This window comes from Perca fluviatilis, chromosome 11 (assembly GCF_010015445.1).
Source record: "Perca fluviatilis chromosome 11, GENO_Pfluv_1.0, whole genome shotgun sequence".
NCBI classification, from domain to species: Eukaryota; Metazoa; Chordata; class Actinopteri; order Perciformes; family Percidae; genus Perca; species Perca fluviatilis.
Window position 1 is genome coordinate 6,576,434 of NC_053122.1, and position 14,653 is coordinate 6,591,086.

Genomic DNA, 14,653 nt, shown 5'->3' on the forward strand with positions numbered 1-14,653 from the left:
CTCTATCTGTTAAGTGTCTCGAGATAAGTGTCTTGTTATGATTTGATACTATAAATACAATTGAATTATAATTTTTAGGGGGGCTGAGATGAAGTTTAGGGCTTTAGGCCCCCCTAAAAAGGGTCTAAAATCGCCACTGGTGAATGCGAGGTGTAAACGTAGCAAAAGATATACATTTTTTAACCAAAATGTAGCAATGTAATGTAAATGCAATGTAAATGTAGCCTGAGGGACAAGAATGAACTCCTGACTGCTACCTGCGGAGACATACACAACCTGCCTCAGCAGGATTTTACAGCTCACCGACTTCTTCGTGGTCATTTTGCCAACGCTCAGTTATGTCTTTGACTCGGCCAGCTGCTCCAACCAAGTCTGCCAAAACATCTATTTTCCTCCAGATCTCAGCACTTAGACGTCCACCCCTCTCCCGTCTTAAAGCTCCAAACTCTGTCACGGTTTGGTTTCAAATCGGCCGCAATGAAAGAGCAATTTGTACCTCTCTCAGAACCATTCCACGCCTTCCCTCATCATCACAGAGTGGCGCGCTGCTGCCTGTAGCAGCCGCCCGCTGATGCTCACTGAAGGCAGAACGCACCTTTAATGTAGATTTGAGACTTGTGGAGTTTCTCTCGTAGCGGAAGACGACGGGCCCCCAGGATATCTCGTGGAATGTGAAAGATGACGACTACTCAAAGGGTCACCTGTGAAAGCACATAAGAGTTTAATATGACAACGGTGTGTGGGGGTGGTGTGGGTGGAGGGAGGGGGTTAGGTAGCGTGGGGTAGGGGGTGGGGGGTGTTGGAGGGTGTGGTGGGGGGGGGAGGGTGGGGGGTCCGTGACGTGTGTGTGGGGCTGTTGGTACAGCGGTGTGGTGGGTTTGGGCGTGAGTCCGTGTGGTTGTGGTGGGGTCGTCGAGCGCGTGTTGTGGCTGGGGTGGGGGTGGGGGGTACCAAACGAGAGTTTAGCAAAATTAGCAACTGGTCAACACTCTGAAGAGACCCAAACGGCCGCCGTTAAGAGAGTTTTTTGTCGACGACTTCGAGGAGCTTCTGGAAGGTAATAACTTCACTCACCTTATTTTGAAGAATATTTGAAGCTATATCTTTTACATATCTCTCTGTGCTCTTTTTGTGTGCTGTGTCATGCTAAATAACTAAATCTTGTTTAGTTATTGACTATTGATTGGAAGGCTGTAGACAGGAGTGGAATAAGATCTTGTACTTAAGTGAAAGTAGCAGCAGCACAGTGTAGAAATACTCTGTTACCATGCACAGTACAGTAACAATCATGTGTTCGAAGAAGTACAAATGTATCCGCTTCAAAAAGTATGAAGAATAATCTATAATATTACATCACCATATATTAGTTGATTGTATTTTTCATTAGTATTCCGACCATACAAAGCAACTAAAGCAGTGGTGTAGTCTACGTGATATGCAGGTATACGCAGTATACCCACTAAGAAAGCTCCAGGATTTCCATATACCCACTTAAAAATGCCCAATGACACGAAACAATGTACTTTCTATTAAATTTTGAATACGTTTTGAATTGTCATCTGTGTTTTTCTTCTACGCATAGGCTAAATAAAGGGATTTCCACTGTAAATTGGTGCATAAAAGTGTATAAGAATGCAGGAAATTAAGTCTTTGATGCTCAAAACTTCCCTGGGGGAGGACACCCAGACCCCCCACTATGAAATGCCCCTCCACCCCCCAAAAGGTAGATTCTGGCTAATATACAGTACAGTATACCCACTGCAATACATTAGACTACACCAATGAACTAGAGTTATCAAAGAAATGTAGTAGGGTAAAAAGAATTATAGAATTATTAGTTAAAAGAAGTACTGAAGTACCTCCAAATTGCCCTTAAGTACTTTACTCTACTTGAGTAAATGTACTTGGTTACTTCCGACCTCTGGCTGTAGGTAAGTGATAAAGGTGGTGAGATACAATACACTTTCTGGGAATATCTGACAACAAAGAAAAAGTATAGTGTAGAGTACAGTTTTAGATCTTGAATTATTCTGTACATCATGTGTACTAAATATTTTGCTGACTATTTCTGAATGCATGTGAAACAATTGTAGATTCTCTTAATGGATGTTTTCTTTTTATTCTTTTCTGTGCGTCTGACATCTCTGGGCACACTTGTGAAAACTTGTTTGAGTGTAATTCATCACAGCGAACGTCAACTTGTGTTTCATAATGTTTTTCAGCGGTAATTCAATATGAGTGCAAATTGATTTCAAATGTCTCAACTACACAACAATGATGTCACTTTGAGAAAAATGAGACTCGATGTTCGCTGTGATGAATAAAATAACTTGACCGAGTTGCATGAGTCAACTCTTACAGTCATACTGTGCATAAATAAATGAAAAACAAACTAGATCTGTAAATTCAATTCAATTTAATTCAGTTATACTTAATTGTCCCCTTGAGGAAGCTTTTCTTGGACCCTGGCGCTGACAACTTTAGCTGCACTTACTATAACAATGAAGAACAATAAATAGAAACAATAAGACCGACATTAATAAATAGGAACAATAAAAACAACAAAAATCCACAAGTCAACAAAGGGCAAATCAATGAAATCCACATGCCACATAAACAGAAGCTCATGATATTATTGCGTAACCCAGGGCTTCTCAAAGTACGGACCAAGGTCTGCATCCGAAACCGGACAGAAAGTCAATCCGGACCCAGTCCATGAAGTTTGGGGGAAAAAAGCTATAAACCCCCCCGACAAAACATTGGACAGAAGTCGATAAAAACTGCACGAAGCTGGGAATAAGATGGTTGGGTACTGGTACCGGATTTCATGTAACTGTTTCCAAATCGGTACAAAAGTTGACCAAGAAAACTGAGAACTCAACTTGAATATTTGTTGCTCGAAAGTTAAAAGTGAGTTGATTAAATGTTATTTTGTTATTGCCAATCATTCGGGAACTCTGACCTGAGGCCTGGACTACGAAGCAGGATTTGGCGTTAGCGAGCTAACTTCAGGTTCAACCCAGGATTTTCTGTATCACGAAGGTGGATCAGTTGTTATCGGGTTCAATCGCCGTGGTAACTCATGCTGAACGCCTAACCTGGTCGGGAGCAGGTTAAGTTGGAGATGAGAGATCAACCGGTGTAAAAGCACGCCTACTGACCAATCAATACAAATGCTGGTGTAAAGCAACCACTGACCAATCAATACACAGTGTAAAGACCCCCACTGACCAATCAAACAACACCAGTAGAAGAGGGGAGAGGGAGAGAGAGAGGAGAGAGAGAGCGAGAGGGAGAGAGAGGGGAAAGAGAGAGAGAGAGGGAGAGGGAGAGAGAGACGAGAGAGAGAGAGAGAGAGAGGGGAGAGGGAGACAGAGAGAGGAGAGAGAGAGAGGGGAGAGGAGGAGAGAGAGGGGAGAGGAGACAAGAGAGGGGAGAGGGGAGAGGGAGAGAGAGGAGGGAGAGAGAGAGAGAGAGAGGGAGAGAGAGAGAGGGAGAGAGAGAGAGAGAGGAGAGAGGGAAAGAGAGAGAGAGAGAGAGAGAGAGAGGAGAGAGAGGAGGGAGAGAGAGAGAGAGAGAGGGAGAGAGGGAAAGAGAGAGAGAGAGAGAGAGAGAGAGAGGAGAGAGAGAGAGGGGGGTGCGCTCATAAAAGTTTAAACATTTAGAGACCGACAACCCTGTTAACATTCCCTGATGGGTATCTTTATGAAAGATATATATATTTTAATGGGAGGGAATTAAATATCGGCTTCTTGAGCCGTGTGTCGCCAATGCGCACATCGGTTTGAATTATGTTTTTATATTTTTTATTTGCTCTCACGATCGCTTCCCATTGCCAGGGTTGACACTGAAATAAAGCTAAAGCAACGACCGTTTATGGAAAGCACCAGTGTAATTATGGTCAGATCTTGGTCCTGACTGATGGGGAAGTGATATTGATGAGTTGTGATTTAAATATCTACAGCGTCTGCTATTTTTTTTTTGCCAGCTTTCCTTCCTGTTTTAGGAAGCAGCGACTGTATTGCGTTTTCCCTGTAAAACCGAGTCTGTGTTCTTCATATTTATGTAGAATTATAATTTGCTCTTCTTATATATAATATGCTGCTCTGGTAGATGTTTGCGATTGGTCGTGGTGCGCAAACACCGCCTCTTTTATGTGAACGCGCGCGCCGCTGGATTGGGAAACCCTGAGTTGACTGAACTAGTTGATAACCAGCGTCGTGACACAGCTTATGCGGGACCGCATCCAATCGAGCTGCTTCGTAGGGCGGGTCTTGGCGTGGCCATAGTAGGATTCGTAATTTCGCCACCAGAGGGACTTCGGACTAGTGGGCTGCTGGACCAAAGGGAATTTTTCGGGTTATTGAGAGGCCGGAACAATGGGCAGTCCCCTCCTTTTTCAACCATGTACAGAAAAATACTTTGCACATCTACAACGTGAGACAGGTGTGTAGTAGGAGGACAAGCAGGACAAAAGTTGCAAAGAAACACAATGTCTAACTTGCAAAAAATATATAAAGTTTAATAGTAGGCAACGTTTTGGTACTAGATCTTCAGATTTTGCCTGAAGATGGTCTGGTACTGAAACGTTGCCTACTATTAAACTTTATATATTTTTTGCAAGTTAGGGGGCTTTTGGTCCAGACTGTCAGTCTTTTCAGTTTGATCCGAACCAAAATTCCAGGTGGCCGTGGTACTGAGAGCACAAATGAAGCCTTACAAAAATCTGATTTCAAAACATCTTATTGCACACTCTAGGAAGGATTGAACCATTAGCTCCACTTACTTTATTTCAATTAGACATTCAAAAGATAATACATAGAAAAACATTTCATAACATGGACAATGATCCACACAGCTGAATTACTCGAGCCAAACTTGTTAGAGCTTCCTTTCCCTAATGTGACAAAGACGGAGACTAACTGATGAATATTTCTTTGTGCTCCCAGTATCACAAGCTGCAGAGACAGAAGTAAATTCATAATTTAAGCATGAATAGCAAGTGTTGGAAAGACTAAGCTTGGTATCAACATGGTATTCTGCTTAATTAAAAGTTAACTTCCTTCCAAAGATCCGTCTCCTTGATACACCCTTAACCCTCCAAGGACGACTGGTGCGTGGAGGCGTGAAAACATTGTTCATTTAATGTCTCTAATAATATTTCAGCAATAATACAGCGCAGACATGTGGTTAAGATATTGTCGGAATCGGCAGAATGTCCGCTTCCACTTCCTTTTTATAGGCAGGCCGTGAATACGGAGACAGGGAAGATAGCTTGTGACGCTCGTCATCCGTCTCTCTGTGTATTATTGTCCGTTTAGCTAATCTAAAACCTTTGTTCAACTAATTTCAAGGCCCTAAAACAATTCATCCACATGAGTCAAGGTTGGTTTTCACAAGAGATTTAAAGACATCGAACTTCAACTTTTCAGCTTTAGGGCCAAACTTTCCTATGACCATTGCTCTAGGACAAATGTGGGCCTCACTATTCAGAAAGCTGAGTTTGTTCTGAACATTTTGATATAAAACACATAGATATCAGGTTAAATGCACATACCCTTAAAGGTGAATTTAGGAAGCTACGTATGTAAAAATGCCCTTGGATCTCAGAGGGTTAAAAAGAACGAGGACTCAATGCTGCGTTATTTTTAAGGTTTACTGTCATAATTCACATACAGTAGGAAGACTTTGACTCATAATTAGGACAACATAAGTAAACCATGGTAAGTTTAAAGGTGCTCTAAGCGATTTTTAGGCTACAACATTTTTTGTCACATACAGCAAACCTCTCCTCACTATCCGCTAGGGGTGGGAATCACCAGAGGCCTCACGATACGATATCATCCCGATACTTATGTCACGATACGATATTATTGCGATTTTAAACATATTGCAATATTCTGCGATATATTGCAATGTATTACCTTTTTTCCAACTTCAGAATTTTCCCAGTTTCAAATGATGTCCCCAAAGGACAGTTTTATCAACATCTGTTTTATGTAAAAAGATACATTTCTCTGCTTGTTCATCTCACTTCAATTTTATTGGTGCAAAATCAGATTGTCAAGCAGACAAACTGACCAAGACATATATAATAAAAGATCGATACTTGGCATCTGTGTATCGATACAGTATTGCCACAAAAAATATCGCGATACTATGCTGTATCGATTTTTTCCCCCACTCCTACTGTCTGCTAGCTGCCTGTCCCCTGAACACACCGTAAAAAAAACGTGGCCTCTGCAGACAGCCCAGGCTCCACAAACGGCAACATAAACAAACTGTGCCAACCTGCACCACCAAACATAACAAACAGTGTTCCAGCTAATAACCGACAAGAAGGGGTTGGCTGAGCCATCACCGCAGCAGCGTTAGCATACTTCCACAATGCGCTTTCATGAATGTTTCAGGAAGCAAGGAAGGGAGGGGGAGGGGACAGGATGAGGAGGAGGGAGGGGCGAGCTAGCCCCCGTTTTGTTTGACAATACTTCGAACGTCAACAAGAAGTGACATCACCCAACATCGCTGAGAGCACCTTTAATAAAAAGAATAGTGCTTTACAAATGTATTTTCTATCATGTATGTGTTCATATAAATATCATGTCAAAAGTTCTTCCAGTTGTGAGAAACTGGAATATGCTCTCTGGAGGCTGGTTGGCATTAATTCTTAAAATTGTCAAGAAACCTTAAATGTACAAACTCTTCGCTCTCCTCTTCGTTAATCCTCGTGCAGTCCAGCAGCCAGACCCCAACCAGCCCAAGGCGGAGGGGGCCCAGATGGTGTTGCTGCGGGGCGAGCAGCTGGGCGTGGTAACCAACTGGCCCCCGTCCCTGGAGGCGGCCCTGCAGAGGTGGGGTACCATCTCTCCGAAGGCGCCCTGCCTCACCACCATGGACAACAACGGCAAGCCGCTCTACGTGCTCACCTACGGTAAGCAGAGCCTCGCTGCACGTTCATCGGGTCCACATCGGGAAACCACAGGGGGGGGGAAGGGGGGGTCACTCTGGGAGGGGCGCGATAGAAGTGAATTGTTGCAACTTTGCAATGGAAACTCCCCGATTGGGACCGTAGTGGCTAATGCCAAATTTTGGGATTACAGGGGCAACTGAAGGAGGCAACGTTGAAGTGTTTGGAATTTTTTTTGACACTTTTATTCGGCAAATATAACCAGGTTCTCCATTTTTTTTTTCTGCTGAAGAAAGAAGCCAATTTTCCCGAACACCAGCAGCCATTCAAATGCTGCTCAATTAAATTGTCGAAGTTGTGATTGAAATTAGGAATTATCTGATCAGTAAATGAGTAAAGAAGCTTACAGATCTGACCTGACAGTTTTCAGTTATCTGTGCTACAGATGTGTGTGTGAGAGTTTGTGCTGCAACATGGCATCATGTCCCCAGTGAGTTTACCTTGGATATCTAATTGTTCAATGGATCCGGGCTGTGTTTGATGATTAGTCTCCAATATCAAGACCTTATGGATCAAAAATATGAACCTGAGCCCGCTCGATTTTCTGTCAACAGTTGATAAAGAATGCTTCCAGTCATTTTTGTTTGCAGTTGAGCTTTATGCATCATGAAAAATTATCATCATAGTGAAGTTGTCAATATACTGTCATGACATAACGATCAATACTACAAAATTGCTTTGTACTATATGAATACAGCAGGTTCTTTTCCTCCCAAAACAGTTTTTTCAGCACATACAGTATGTCTGCTCTCACAAGCTGATTAACTGAAGGACCAAACAATGTTTAACACCCGCTGTGTGAGCATAATTCCACTAATGGCAGCCAGACAGAGCGCTAAGCTCATTAGCATAAGTGTGAAATTGACACTTTCAAGAAAGCCGCTCTGCTACAGAAGGAGGGAAAGTGTTTGTTTGTTTTCATCTCAAAGGCCCAGATTTCCAGAATATGCTTTTAAACGAAGTTATTTTGTTTCTGGGAATATATCCTGAGTGACTCACTGGACAGTCTGTGTAGGTCACACTTGTGTTCTTCCTTTTGTGCTGATGGGATTTTGACTCCTTTTTACTTTTATTTATAGAAGTTTTGCCTCCAATAACATGGACGATGATTTTGTGAAATCTGAATCATGTACTTGTTTCTTCAATCTATGGACTCCTTCGGTACCTTTAGTTTGGATCCCAAAGTGCAATGTTTGGCACTAGAGCTGGGCAATATATCGATATCGTGATATGAGACTAGATATCGTCTTAGATTTTGGATGTCGTAATATCATAATATGGCATAAGTGTCTTTTCCTGGTTTTAAAGGCTGCATTACAGTAAAGTAATGTCATTTTCTGAACTTACCAGACTGTTGAAGCTGTTCTATTATTTGCCTTTACCCACTTAGTCATTATATTCACATTACAGATGATTATTTATCTAAAGTCTCATTGTGTAAATATTTTGTGAAAGCACCAATAGTCAACAATATCGATATCGAGGTATTTGGTCAAAAATATCGTGATATTTGATTTTCTCCATATCGCCCAGCCCTATTTGGCACAGATGCTAACATCTGATGGCCTCTAGTCTTTTCTTCTTTTTTTTGTCTGAATGAACTGAAGCTAGATTTAAACCTCCGCATGAAGGAGCCATTGAACGAAGCCTTCCCAGCTACACTCTAGGCTACGCCAAGGTGACATGCACTCCCTCAAAATAGTAATTACACATCAGGGTTGTGGGATAGGGTTATTTTCTATATCCTCGACGTTCCACTTCCAGGATTGCTCCGGTGCCACAGGAAATCCCGCCAGATGCATGCAAAAAGAGACTAGGGTTACGATGACTATGGAGACCGTAAGAACTGTTTGTAAAGGTGTGGACCTCATCCAATATGCGCCCTACCTGAACCGAACGTGCAGACATACATTTTCCAAAAACTAGTCTTGCATTTCCAGACCTTCCTTTACAGCTCTGCCTCGAGAAGGAACTTGTTTTGGTGGAACATGTGGACGTTCAAAGGTAGTTTTAATCGTGTAACAGAAAACTCAGGATTGGACAGATAGTCTAGCTAGCTGTCTGGATTTACCCTGCAGAGATCTTAGGAGCAGTTAACCATAGTCCTCACAAATCCACCGAAGCCAACCCAAAGAAAGCGAAAGGTGACGACATCCTGCGGAATTTTCTGCGGCACCAGAGCAATCCCGGAAATGAAACGTCGTTGATATAGACAATCCACAAACAGACACTTCATCAGGGGATCCGAGGATAATTGGACCTGATCCAAAATGCAAAATTTTGTCATTTCTCTTACACCTGGAAAGGTAATAGACATTTCACTTGGTTAGGTGATCTAGGAAATCCGTTTGCACCACAAACCATCACCTCGCCACAATCAGGTGAAAAAATGTGAACACAATTGTGGTAATTTATGTAGTTAAAGAAACAATACACTGGGGTAGGGTTGTGGTGGAGGCTATCAACAGGTGAAATCTGACACTGGAGTATAAGTTCCTACGCCAGAGGCAACGACTGCCTTCCACAGAAGTATAAACCCACCATTAGTGTTATTCATCTCTCAGAAAACAAAGTCAATGTAGAGTCAAACAAATCTTTAGCGGCGAGAAGCGAGCAGGCAAACACACAGCGGCGCTGCCATCGTCCCAGCTCCCCTGAACGCATTCGCTGCATTCGCATCACGTACCGACCCCCGCTTCAGCGCCACGGTTTAGGTTTCTATTCAAATTGGGAACAAACTCTTTAGCTCGCTAGCTGAGGGCTCCAGAGCCGGGTTATTCGTCTCCCCGAATGACAGCGGAGACAATGGCTTCGGGTCCGGAGGGCGTGAAGAGATTTAGCCACAGTGAGTAGAGTTGCTTCCCTCAGGTTCTCATGAGTTTAGAGGCAGGCGGGCGGCCGCCTCTAAACTCAGACTGACTCAACTGTCTGCAAATATGTGTGTGTGTGTGTGTGTGTGTGTGTGTGTGTGTGTGTGTGTGTGTGTGTGTGTGTGTGTGTGTGTGTGTGTGTGTGTGTGTGAGTGACACCGAACAAACTGATTTGTGAGGAGTGAGCTTGCAGCCGATGATAAGGCGATATATGTGCTCACCAGACTGAAATGTCTTCAGCCAGCACTCAGGAGTCCCCCACCGGAGAGAGACAACAACACGGTGAGACCGTGTGTGTGTGTGTGTGCGTGTGTGTGTGTGTGTGTGTGTGTGTGTGTGTGTGCAGTGCAGTGCTGAATCTGAATCTAAATCTCTATCTTCCTTTATCTTCCACTCCTGCGGTGTGTTTCCCTTTGATGTCGGCCGTCAAGGACAAACTTGTTTTGTTTCTTCTAGTCGCTCCCCCCCCCCCCACCTGGAGAACAGAGAGAATTCTTGATACCGGGTTCTCCCGCTGCCCTTAAACTCAACCCTGGCCACGCTGCACTGCAGATAACCTCACGTAATTGGCAGGAGAGAAACACTTTTTTTATTCACGTTAAAGAAAAAGTTTCAAACAAAAGTGTCTGAGGGAGCTTTGATCCTGACGCCTGATGGTATTTATCAGCAAATCATCAGACGGTCCGATGAAGACGTTTGGACGTGAACTTTTAAAGCTCTGCGTGTTGTGCTTTGATCTCTTTCTTTGGTTCTCCTCTGTGTGTACATTTGCTTTTGTTTGAAGTGTTTTTTTTTTTGTAAACTACAAATCTTGTTGTAAAGCTAGATAGAACTTCATCACATCGCCACCTTTTAAAACGCCTCTCAATAAACTTCCCAGGAGAGCTGAAGATCTTTGCCCGAACCCGACTGGTGCGGCTCTGCGCTCCAGGTTGCGCGGTAAATGAGCGGTCAGGTGATGTGTTTCGATGAGCGCGAAAATGGATGATGAGGAGGTGAGACGGAGGCTGGCCTCTGGAGGACTTTCTTTGTTCCCACTTCCAAGTGGCCTATAGCCTCCGTTAGTCATGAATAAAGGATGTTAAAAAATGTATGAATGACTCATTCCTGACAAAAGGCAAAAGAGCTGTGTGCGTGCCATAGACTGTTAATATTAATGGACAACGCATCCGGTTTGGCGAAGTACTGCAAATGCGGAAGTGCCTTAAAGCTGCGTTCTCTCTGAATTCCAGCAGGGGGCGACACATGCAGTTGCAAAAGGAGGTCTGTTTCTGTAGAAGTCTATGAGAAAGTGTCCCACTTCTCACTTGATTTATGACCTCAGTAAACATCTTCTTAATGAGTTTATGGTCTCCATCGCTAGTCTTAAGTCTTCTGCGATACAGAATGATGTTCATTTCTTGAATTATGGTCTCGTTGATTTTAAAATCGGCGATAAAGCAGGGGGTGTTTTAGGGCGTGGCTACGATGTGATTGCCAGTGAAAGTGTGTAACGTAACGTAGAGTGTAAGCAGCTCCTCCCTCACTCCTCCCTCTCGTCTCAAAACGTCACATCCACAACCAGGATGGCTGCGTCTGTAACGGCAAACTCAACGACTCACAGCAGATCTCCACAAACCAATGGGTGACGTCACACATGCTCGGCCCATTAATATACAGTCTATGGTGCGTGCGTACATTTGAATAATGTTGGCCTGTCAAAAAGCTGTCAATCAAAATGTACTTGTCGGGCTTGGGCCGAATTCTGTCGGGCTCGGGCCTTGTCGGGCCTAACTTTTAAGGCCCGATTACAGCTCTACAAACTATTGTTAATATGTTTTTTTAAATAATATTAAAGTCAGGCTGTTCTCATGAACCATTTCAACGCACTCTCATGAACGGGTTCGTAGGATATCATGCAAAAATGTATGCACACGGATATGTTTGACATCTCACGAAAACAGGGATATATCGGGTAAACTGGATGTCACCTGATATATCGGGTAAACTGGATGTCACCTGATATATCGGGTAAACTGGATGTCACCTGATATATCGGGTAAACTGGATGTCACCTGATATATCGGGTAAACTGGAGCAGAATACGGGGCACTGGGCGATGCTGGTCAATCCGGCAGACATTAGAGTTAAGTTTAAGCACCAAAACGACTAGTTAAGTTTAGGAACAAGCACGCATTTTCTGGGTGAAAGTCTTTGGACTTCACCTGGAATCGAACTCCGCTCCGTGGCTTTAAAGCGCTGCGTTTTATGACCCATTTATCCACCCATTGTACGAATTACAGTGCTTTACTTTTTGTAGCTATTTGTACGAATGGTTCATGAGAACAGCCTCACCATTCGCACATATAGCTACGAAAAGTGAAGCACTGTAATTCATATGTATTCTACGTATTTAGTCCCAAGTTGACTGCCGCTGTGTAGGGAGGAGGTTGGGATGGATGGATGAATGGATGGATGAATGGATGGATGGATGGATGGATGGATGGGCGGGTTATAAAATACAGGACTTTTAAGAGTTTGTGTCCCAGAAGAAGTTAAGGGGAAAACACAAGACTGCCACCCGGGAAACGGGTGTTTGTGTCCCGGGAGTACTACTTAAAGGTACACTGTGTAATATTATAAAATCAATGTCTTCATTCATAAATATGTCCTCATTGGTGTAAAATGACCTCTGCCAATGATCGGACTTCTCCTCGTAAGCGAAGAATTTCTTATCTGTATTTACATTGGACGGGCAAGTCCAAGGAGGCTTCCATGTCGTTTTTTATTTTGAAAAACTCTAAGCGCTGAGAGGGACATAAAGCACTAGCCTACCCGTCTAGCTAATCCACTTAGCTTGTCACCGCCCCTGCAAATTTGAAAGCCTGAGCTGCACTTTAGTTCATAATGGAGGATCGTACTTATGCCGAGCCACAGGAGAAGGACTCCTCATCGCCAAAAAAAGCTAAAATTGAAAGAGATGTTGTCATAGCTTCTTGGTCCATAACGGCTACCGTAGTTGCAACACGCATTTGAAAAAGCGAGGCGCTAGAGAGCGCTATTCGTTTGAATGCTAAATACAATTTCACCGCTAGATGGGAGAAATTTCTACACAGTGGACCTTTTTAAGGGGACTGCTGTTTTAACCCAAACCACAATCTTTTTTTCTAAACTTAACTAGTCGCTTTGGTGTCTAAACTTGACTGTCGTCGTCGCAGGACGTCATGTTTTGTCTGCTGAACTTAACTGCAACCTCGGTACGGTGCCCTGTAGCCGGCTTACAGTCCCCTTCTCCTCGGCTAAACTTAAAGGAATACGCCACCGTTTGTTGAAATAGGGCTTATCACGGTCTCCCCTGGCTGTAGATAGGTGGGCCAACGCATTTGTTTGTCTCAGTGCAAGTAATTAGGTTGTTTTTTTTTTGTCTTTTGTTGGCTCACTTTTACTCACAACATGCTAACCGGCAACATAGGATTCCATTCACTATGCTAAGCTAACTAGCGGCGGCGCTGCCGGTGTTGCACCGGACTAAAACGATGCATGCACAAAAAATGCGTTGGCCCACCTATCTACTGCTAGAGGAGACTCCACCTTTCTACAGCTAGAGGAGACTCCACCTATCTACAGCTAGAGGAGACTCCACCTTTCTACAGCTAGAGGAGACTCCACCTATCTACAGCTAGAGGAGACTCCACCTTTCTACAGCTAGAGGAGACTCCACCTATCTACTGCTAGAGGAGACTCCACCTATCTACTGCTAGAGGAGACCCCACCTATCTACAGCTAGAGGAGACCGTGATAAGCCTTATTTCAACAAACGGTGGCGTATCCCTTTAACTATAACTACAGCTAAACTTAACTGTCCTGGGACTTGTCGGCTCAATTGGTCACGGTCAAGTTTGTGAGACATCATACGAATTGTTGTGCATACGTTTTCGTAGGATATCATACATCATTACTCCACTTAAGCTACAGCGTCTCGACCGTCTCTTCTGGTCTTTCTAGTGTAAAAAACTAAAACTTTACTTCATGAACAGTGTACTGTTGACGTCTGTTTTCATTTTCCTAAACTTTGAAGCTTGTATCTGTAACTCCTCTATATCAGTCTCATACAAAGAAAGTTGAAATGTATCACTCAGTGTGTCCGAGGTATTGTTCGTTGCTGAGATGTTGTGTTATCCTTTTGTCAAACCGCATGGCTCAGTACGTGACCTACTGTCTCTCAGAAAGAACCAGTTTTGTCTCCGTTTTGTTCTCGGAGACATTTTCTGCGGCTCTCAAATGGCCAGTATCTAATTTCAGCACAAAAGTGACCTTTTCAATTAAATTAAACTTGGATGATTGGGCAGTTCCCCGCTCCTTCTCCTCAGTTTCAGAGGATAAAAGGCTGCTGGATGGGCCTTTCATGGGTTGGTTGAGTAACGTCATCCTAAAAAAAAAAAAAAAAAAACCAGACCTCTGCACAGAAACACTGTGATTACGTCTGCAGCTCTCTGATTTGGACTCCTCTGCAGTTCAGCGGGAGAGATTCTTTCTAACATGCCAGCAGGAATCCTCTCCTCTGATTGTTGAACATGTTTTCCAGCTGGAGGATGGCTGGTTTTCATCTCCAGGGTGCCCACTATTACTGCTGAAGGAGGCATCATCTTCCCAAAATTGATTCAGGGTCAGTGCAGTAGTTTGTTCCCTGCAATCCACAGATATCCAACCAGTCCTCTAAACCAGTGTTTCTCACATGGGGGTACATGTACCCCTAGGGGTACTTTGGAGGACTGCAAAGGGGTACATGAGATATTTAACAAAATGTTTAATAGTTACAAGGCTGTTGTCCAGAACA

At 43.5% G+C, this 14,653-nt stretch overlaps 1 protein-coding gene across 1 annotated transcript in view; it reads left to right on the forward strand.

Moving 5' to 3' along the window:
- LOC120568552 (disco-interacting protein 2 homolog C) overlaps window positions 1-14,653 on the forward strand; it is a 107,477-nt gene that overhangs the window by 1,638 nt on the left and 91,186 nt on the right. Inside the window, exons 2-3 of the mRNA XM_039816134.1 lie at window positions 976-1,057; window positions 6,734-6,931. Coding sequence (XP_039672068.1) covers window positions 976-1,057; window positions 6,734-6,931 — 280 coding nt within the window. The remainder of the gene's footprint in view (window positions 1-975; window positions 1,058-6,733; window positions 6,932-14,653) is intronic.